General features: G+C 40.4%; 1 protein-coding gene and 1 pseudogene across 1 annotated transcript in view; one reads left to right on the top strand and one right to left on the bottom strand.

Moving 5' to 3' along the window:
* Positions 1-2,691: 2,691 nt before the first annotated feature.
* Positions 2,692-3,993, top strand: LOC139026094 (collagen alpha-1(XI) chain-like; annotated as a pseudogene).
* A 1,823-nt stretch (positions 3,994-5,816) lies between these two features.
* Positions 5,817-8,935, bottom strand: part of LOC112076588 (collagen alpha-1(XI) chain-like) — a 19,208-nt gene continuing 16,089 nt past the window's right edge. Inside the window, exons 10-13 of the mRNA XM_070441378.1 lie at positions 6,626-6,679; positions 6,501-6,536; positions 6,268-6,321; positions 5,817-6,137 (exon numbers count right to left, since the gene is read on the bottom strand). Of these exons, the coding sequence (XP_070297479.1) occupies positions 5,817-6,137; positions 6,268-6,321; positions 6,501-6,536; positions 6,626-6,679 (465 nt within the window). The remainder of the gene's footprint in view (positions 6,138-6,267; positions 6,322-6,500; positions 6,537-6,625; positions 6,680-8,935) is intronic.

The following is an 8,935-nucleotide window of genomic DNA, read 5'->3' as shown; positions in this document are numbered from 1 at the left end:
TGAGCATTAGACCTGGTCCCAGATCTGTGTGTCGAATCACGGTTATGGATCTAGTCTGGTCCCAGCTCTGTGTGTTCGATCAGGTTATGAGATCTAGTCTGGTCCCAGATCTGTGTGTTCGATCAGGTTATGAGATCTAGTCTGGTCCCAGATCTGTGTGTTCGATCAGGTTATGAGATCTGTCTGGTCCAGATATGTGTGTTTCGATTCAGGTTAGAGATCTAGTCCTGGTCCCAGATCTGGTGTGTTCGATCAGGTTAAGAGATCTAGTCTGGTCCCAGATCTGTGTGTGTGATCAGGTTAGAGATCTAGTCTGGTCCCAGATTGTGTGTTTCGATCAGGTTATGAGATCTAGTCTGGTCCCAGATCTGTGTGTGTGATCAGGTTAGAGATCTAGTCTGGTCCCAGATCTGTGGTGTGATCAGGTTAGAGATCTATGTCTGGTCCCAGATCTGTGTGTTCGATCAGGTTATGAGATCTAGTCTGTCCCAGAATATGTGTGTGTGATCATACCAACAATGTTTGGTGTGACAATACGCGATAAGAAGTTGGCAAGCCACATAACCAGACTAGTACAAGGCTTTGAGAACAGAACCAGACTGGTACCAAGGCTTTTAGAGAACAGAACCAACAGGTACAGGCTTTAGACAAGAGAATCAGACTGGTACCAAGGCTTTTAGAGACAGAACCAGACTGGTACCAAGGCTTTTAGAGAACAGAACAGACTGGTACTCAGGCTTTTAGAGAACAGAACCCAGACCGGTACCAAGGCTTTTAGACAACAGAACCAGACTGGTACCAAGGCTTTTAGACAACAGAACCAGACTGGTACTCAGGCTTTTAGAGAACAGAACCAGACTGGTACCAAGGATTTTAGAGAACAGAACCAGACTGGTACTCAGGCTTTTAGAGAACAGAACCAGACTGGTACTCAAGGATTTTAGACAACAGAACCAGACTGGTATCAGGCTTTTAGAGAACAGAACCAGACTGGTACTCAGGCTTTTAGAGAACAGAACCAGACTGGTACCCAGCCTTTTAGAGAACAGAACCAGACTGGTACTCAGGCTTTAGAGAACAGAACCAGGAAGAAGGATTTACCAGTCCCAGACACTGTGTATACCTCCATATTAAATATTTCATTAAAACAAATGTGATATTTACTTTTCAAAGGTTTATGCCACTGACACATTGCAGTAAAGTAAAGTTAAAAGTCACAAGAGCAGTGTTTCACAATGTTGCTTCCTGGAATTTACTGTGTATGCTGGTTTTAACTTAATCTGAGTATCTCTCTCATCTGAGTATCTCTCTCAATCTGAGTATCTCTCTCAATCTGAGTTAATCTCTCTCAGTGGTATCTCTCTTCAATCTGGTAATCTCTCTCATCTGAGTATCTCTCTCAATCTGAGTATCTCTCTCAAATCTGAGTATCTGATAATCTCTCTCAATCTGAGTATCCTCTCAATCTGAGTAATCTCTTTTCAATCTGAGTATCTCTCTCAATCTGAGTATCTCAAGAGTATCCTCTCACATCTGAGTATCTCTCTCAATCTGAGTATCTCTCTCAATCTGAGTATCTCTCTCAATCTGAGTATCTCTTCATCTGAGTATCTCTCTCAATTGAGTATCTCTTTCAATCTGAGTATCTCTTCTCAATCTGGTATCTCTCTCAATCTGAGTATCTGAGTATCTCTCTCAATCTATCTATCTGAGTATCTCTTATCAATCTGAGTATCTCTCTCAATCTGAGTATCTGAGTATCTTCTCTCATCTGAGTATCTTCCAAATCTGAGTATCTCTCTCAATCTGAGTATCTCTCTCAATCTGAGTGATCCCGATATACAGTAATATGAGGGAATTGTGCATTAACCTGCCATAGGGCCCCAGTACATCCTGTTAATAACCTTGCCATAGGCCCCAGTACATCCTGTTAATAACCTTGCCATAGGGCCCAGTACATTGTGTTAATAACCTTGCCATAGGGCCCCAGTACATCCTGTTAATAACCTTGCCATATGGCCCCCAGTACTCCTGTTAATAACTTGCCATACTCTGCCCAGTACATCCTGTTAATAACCTTGCCATAGGGCCCCAGTACATCCTGTTAAATAACCTTGCCATAGGGCCCCAGTACATCCTGTTAATAACCTTGCCATAGGGCCCCAGTAATCCTGTTAATAACTTGGCCATAGGGCCCAGTACATCATGTTAATAACCTTGCCATAGCGGCCCCAGTACATCTGTTTAATAACCTTGCACATAGGGCCCCAGTACATCCTGTTAATAACTTTGCCATAAGGGCCCCAGTACATCTGTTAATAACCTTGCATAGGCCCCAGTACATCTGTTATAACCTTGCATACGGGCCCAGTACATCTGTTAATAACCTTGCCATAGGCCCCAGTACATCATGTTAATACCTGCCATAGGGCCCCAGTACATCCTGTTAATAACCTTGCCATAGGGCCCCAGTACATCCTGTTAATACCTTGCCCATAGGGCCCCAGTACATCCTTAATAACTTGCCATAGGGCCCCAGTACATCCTGTTAATAACCTTGCCATAGGGCCCCCAGTAACATCATGTTAATAACCTTGCCATAGGGCCCCAGTACATCCTGTTAATAACCTTGCCATACTGCCCAGTACATCATGTTAATGACTGTGTGTAATGTGTGTTTGTGATATTCAGGTGAATACTGGATCGTCCTAACCAGGGCTGTACTGGAGACTCCTTCAAGGTCTACTGTAACTTCACCGCTGGAGGAGAGACCTGTATTTACCCACAAGAAGTCCGCTGGTGTACGTTACTGGAAAACAATGTCTATAACGTCTAAGATACAAGGATCAAGTTGCAGTCAATTTGAACCTGTATTTTCATACTCACTGTTAGACCTATTCTGTATGTGTATATATTATTCAGAGACATTAAGAGTCAGCCTGTTTGGTTTTATTTTCTGTGTAACAGGTCAGAATCTCTAACTGGCCAAGGAGGCTCCAGGATCATGGTTCAGCGAATCTCAAACGGGGAAAATAGTAAGAAGATGAAAATATATCCAACTCTCAAGCAGATTTCTGAAATTCAAAATCATTTCAATGACAACTGTCACCCTTTCTCTACCTCTCCCTCTCTCCACCATCATCCCTCTACCTCCTCTGCCCCTCCCCTCAACCTCCCCTCCCTCTACCTCTCCTCTCCCCCTCTACCTCCCCCTCTTCAATCCCCCCTTACCTCCCCTCTCCCCTCTACCTCCCCCTCTACCTCCCCTCCCCTCTACCTCCCCCTCTCTACCTCCCCCTCTTCCCCCTCTACCTCCCCTCTGCCCTCTCCCACTCTACCTCCCTCTCTACCTCTCCCTCTGCCCCCCCTTAACCCTCCCCCTCCCCTCTACTCCCCCTCTCCTCCTCCCCTCTCACCCCCCTCTGCCCTCCCCTCTACCTCCCCCCTACATCCCCTCTACTCCCTCTCTACCTCCCCCTCTACCTCCCCCTCACCCTCTACCCCCTCCCCCTCTGCCCCCTCCCCTTACCTCCCCCTCTGCCCCTCCCCTCTACCTCCCCCTCACTCTACCTCCCCTCCCCCTCTGCCCCCTCCCCTCTCACCCCCCTCCTCCCCTCTCCCCCTCCCCCTCTACTCCCCCTCCCCTCTACTCCCCTCTCCTCCTCGCCCCGCTCCCTCTACCTCCCCCCACTCTACCTCCCCTCCCTCCACCTCCCCTCCCTCTACCTCCCCTCTCCCTCCCCAGTTGAACTATGTGGACATGGAGAGAACACCATCCAGACGGTCCAGATGACCTTCCTGAAGCTGCTCCCTCAACGGCCCGTCAGAATTTCACCTACATCTGCCCCAGTCGGTACCTGGTACGATGCCAAGGCAGACGGCTACGACAAGGCTCTACCGCTTCCTGGGCTCAACGACGAGGAGATGTCCTACGATAATAACCCCTTCATCAAGGCCCTGTCGGACGGATGCTCGGTAAGGACAGCAGCATAGATTTATATACAGGTTATTTATCTACAGTATTTAGGTTATATTATATACAGGTTATATTAATATATTTATATAACAGGTTTATTATATACAGGTATATTATCTACAGGTTATATTATTACAGTATTAGGTTATATTTATTATATACAGGTTATATTATATACAGGTTATATTATATTATATACAGGTTATATTATATACAGTAGGTTATATATATTATATACAGGTTATATTATATTAATATATAGGTTATAATTATATTATATACAGGTTATATTATATAAGGTATATTATATACAGGTTATATTATATACAGTATATATTACTATTTAACGGTTTAATTATATACAAGTTATATTATCTACAGTATTTAGGTTATATTATATTATATACAGGTTATATTATATACAGGTTTATTTATACAGTAGTTAGGTTATATTATATTATATACAGGTTATATTATATACAGGTTATATTATATACAGTAGTTAGGTTATATTATATTATATACAGGTTATATTATATACAGGTTATATTATATACAGTAGTTAGGTTATATTATATTATATACAGGTTATATTATATACAGTAGTTAGTTATATTATATTATATACAGTTTATATTATATACAGGTTATATTATATACAGGTTATATTATATACAGGTTATATTATCTACAGTATTTGTTATATTATATTATATACAGGTTATATTATATACAGGTTATATTATCTACAGTATTTAGGTTATATTATATTATATACAGGTTATATTATATACAGGTTATATTATCTACAGTATGTAGGTTATATTATATTATAAACAGGTTATATTATATACAGGTTATATTATATTATATACAGGTTATATTATAATACAGTTAGGTTATATTATATATATACAGGTTTATATTATATTATATACAGGTTATATTATATTATATACAGGTTTATATTAATACAATTAGGTATATTATCTACAGTATTTAGGTTATATTATAGATTATACACAGGTTATATTTATTATATACAGGTTATATTATATACAGTATTAGGTTATATTAATATACAGGTTATATTATATACAGGTTATATTATATATATATACAGGTTATATTATCTACAGTATTTAGGTTTATTATATACAGGTTATATATATAAAGGTTATATTATATTATATACAGGTTATATTATATACAGTATATAGATTATATTATAAACAGGTTTATATTATACTACGTATTTAGGTTATATTATATACAGGTTATATTATATACAGTATGTAGATTATTTATATACAGGTTATATTATATACAGTATGCAGGTTTATATTATATACAGGTTATATATATATAACAATATTGAGGTTATAATTATAACCAGGTTATATTATATACCAGTAATGTAGATTATATTATATTACAGGTTATATTATATACAGTATTGTAGGTTAAATATTTAGGTTATATTATTTACAGTATTTAGGTTTATTGTCAGGATGGTGTATTGGAGGCGAAGTCAAGTGCAGGAGAGAAGATTATACATTAACCTGATCGAACACACAGATCTGGGACCAGACTAGATCTCATAACCTGATCGAACACACAGATCTGGGACCAGACTAGGTGCAGATGGTTGTACTGTCGACCTATGGCAAGGTCAAATGTAAAACATCCTATACCAGGACTATTCAACTACTTTTAACACCAGGTGACTGGAATCTCTGTCTCTAGCCAATTAGAGATGCTAGCCAATGATGATCTACCAGGTAGAACATAAAGCAGCAGTACATCAGCCGTCCAGACAGCTGACTGGTCCTGTTATTTATCATGTGTCACAGACTAGGAAAAACTCTGAATCCTGTRTCTCTAACCCACCGTCGGGGAAGTCAGGCTGGCTGAGGTGCAGGTCGTTACAGGTCCTGGCAGGGTTGTCCTGTGTTCCCATGGGGAACTTCATCCTCTCGATGTCCTGCTTCAAGTTATTCAGGGACCCGAACACGTCCTCCATGTCCGCTGTGGCCTCCATGTCGTAGTCCGCCATGCCTCCCGCCTCGTCGCCCTGAACGCCGTCGTCCTCCGCCTGGCGTCTGTTCTTCCTGCTCGCCTGCTGCATGGGCAGCGGCTGGATGATGTCCCCAGGAGGACCCTGAACGGAAGAGCACAGAGGGTTAGGGGTCAGTGAAATTGGCSAATCAGAGACAGGCGAAAAGGTCAATTTAAAGTGGATAATCGTGAAAGCATCTGAGCTCTTGTTGAGAGAAGAAATGTTGACTTACAGGAGCTCCGGGTGGTCCAATCACACCAGTGTCTCCTTTTTGGCCAGCTCCACCCTAAAAAACAGACACAGGACACAAGATGACACACGGAAGTTATCACACCAGTCATACATGACGGAGAGKTCTTCTAATGGGGTGTTTCTGTACAGCACTTCGTGACATCGGCTGATGTAAGAAGGACTTTTATAAATACATTTGATTGGATTTGATTGATTCTAATGAACAGAACTTACTGATGATCCCTTGGACCCCTTAGAGCCTACATGTCCCTAGGTGAAGAAAAGAGAGACACACAGTGAACAATAAGACTAGGACCATGATGAAATGGAAATGGAAGATGTTTTGACGAGGAACTTACAGGAATTCCAGGAGGACCAGGAGGACCAAGAGGACCAGCGGAACCTCCAACACCCTATAGAGACACAGGACAGCAGTATTGACCAATGAGATGACACTTRACAGCAGTATTGACCAATGAGATGACACTTTACAGTAGTATTGACCAATGAGATGACACTTTACAGCAGTATTGACCAATGAGATGACACTTTACAGTAGTATTGACCAATGAGATGACACTTTACAGTAGTATTAACCAATGAGATGGCACTTTACAGTAGTATTGACCAATGAGATGCGCGGCGGGTGCCAGAACACCTTAGTTATGACGGTAGAGGATTCTTCTGTTTATAGTGGTGTCGTATTTAACAACGGGTGTGGTCCACGACATCCGCTGCCGTAGCTAGAGGCTATAGCTAGTGCAAAGCCCACGAGACTACTATTACTGCTGCACGCTAGCTCCAAACCAATGATCATTACACACGTTACATTACATTACGTATACATATTCAATTACCCGTTAAATCACACCGGAGAGTTGACTCTGTAAACTACAAACGTTGTTAATAAATTTCGAAGAGAGAGGGAGAGATAGAGAGCGATGGAGATAAAGAGAGAGATAACGTTCTTATAGTAGCCTTACCTTTCTCCCTTACCGCCAGGAGTTCTTTCAACCCAGCGGAACGAGGACCCTGGAAAGAGACAAAAACACTCTCAGGAATCAGTCTGTCACACAGTGGATGGAACAAGTATATCTAAGCAGTGGATGGAACAGTATATCTAAGCAGTGGATAGAACAGTATATCTAAGCAGTGGATATAACAGTATATCTAAGCAGTGGATATAACGTATATCTAAGCAGTGGATAGAATGTATATCTAAGCAGTGGATGTAACAGATATCTAAGCAGTGGATAGAACAGTATATCTAAGCAGTGGATAGAACAGTATATCTAAGCAGTGGATAGAACAGTATATCTAAGCAGTGGATGGAACAGTATATCTAAGCAGTGGATAAACAGTATATTAAGCAGTGGATAGAACAGTATATCTAAGCAGTGGATGGAACAGTATATCTAAGCAGTGGATAGAACAGTATATCTAAGCAGTGGATGGAACAGTATATCTAAGCAGTGGATGTAACAGTATATCTAAGCAGTGGATGTAACAGTATATCTAAGCAGTGGATAAACAGTATATCTAAACAGTGGATGTAACAGTATATTTAAGCAGTGGATAGAACAGTATATCTAAGCAGTGGATGGAACAGTATATCTAAGCAGTGATGGATGGAACAGTATATCTAAGCAGTGGATGGAACAGTATATCTAAGCAGTGGATTAACAGTATATTCTAAGCAGTGGATGTAACAGTATATCTAAGCAGTGGATGGATGGAACAGTATATCTAAGCAGTGGATGGACAAGTATATCTAAGCCGTGGATAGAACAGTATATCTAAGCAGTGGATAGAACAGTATATCTAAGCAGTGGATAAAACAGTATATCTAAGCAGTGGATGTAACAGTATATCTAGCAGTGGTTGTAACAGTATATCTAAGCAGTGGATAAAACAGTATATCTAAGCAGTGGATAAAACAGTATATTAAGCAGTGGATGTAACAGTATATCTAAGCAGTGGTTGTAACAGTATATTTAAGCAGTGATAGAACAGTATATCTAGCAGTGGATAGAACAGTATATCTAAGCAGTGGATGGAACAGTATATCTAAGCGCGTGGATGGAACAGTATATCTAAGCAGTGGATAGAACAGTATATCTAAGCAGTGGATGTAACAGTATATCTAAGCAGTGGATAGAACAGTATATCTAAGCAGTGGATGGAACAGTATATCTGAGCAGTGGTTGTAACAGTATATCTAAGCAGTGGATAGAAAGTATATCTAAGCAGTGTATGGAACAGTATATCTAAGCAGTGGTTGTAACAGTATATCTAAGCAGTGGATAGAACAGTATATCTAAGCAGTGGATAAACAGTATATCTAAGCAGTGGATGGAACAGTATATCTAAGCAGTGGATGGAACAGTATATCTAAGCAGTGGATGGATGGAACAGTATATCTAAGCGTGGATGTAAGTATATCTAAGCAGTGGATAAACAGTATATCTAAGCAGTGGATGTAACAGTATATCTAAGCAGTGGATGAACAGTATATCTAAGCAGTGGATGGAACAGTATATCTAAGCAGTGGATGTAACAGTATTTTTAAGCAGTGGATGGAACAGTATATCTGTCACAGTGGATGGAACAGTATATCTAAGCAGTGGATGGAACAGTATATCTAAGGATAAGTTACCCAATATAAGGTT

Source organism: Salvelinus sp. IW2-2015, unplaced genomic scaffold, assembly GCF_002910315.2.
Source record: "Salvelinus sp. IW2-2015 unplaced genomic scaffold, ASM291031v2 Un_scaffold3860, whole genome shotgun sequence".
NCBI classification, from domain to species: Eukaryota; Metazoa; Chordata; class Actinopteri; order Salmoniformes; family Salmonidae; genus Salvelinus; species Salvelinus sp. IW2-2015.
The sequence above is the reverse complement of the archived record's forward strand: the minus strand, read 5'-3'. Positions and strand labels throughout refer to the sequence as shown.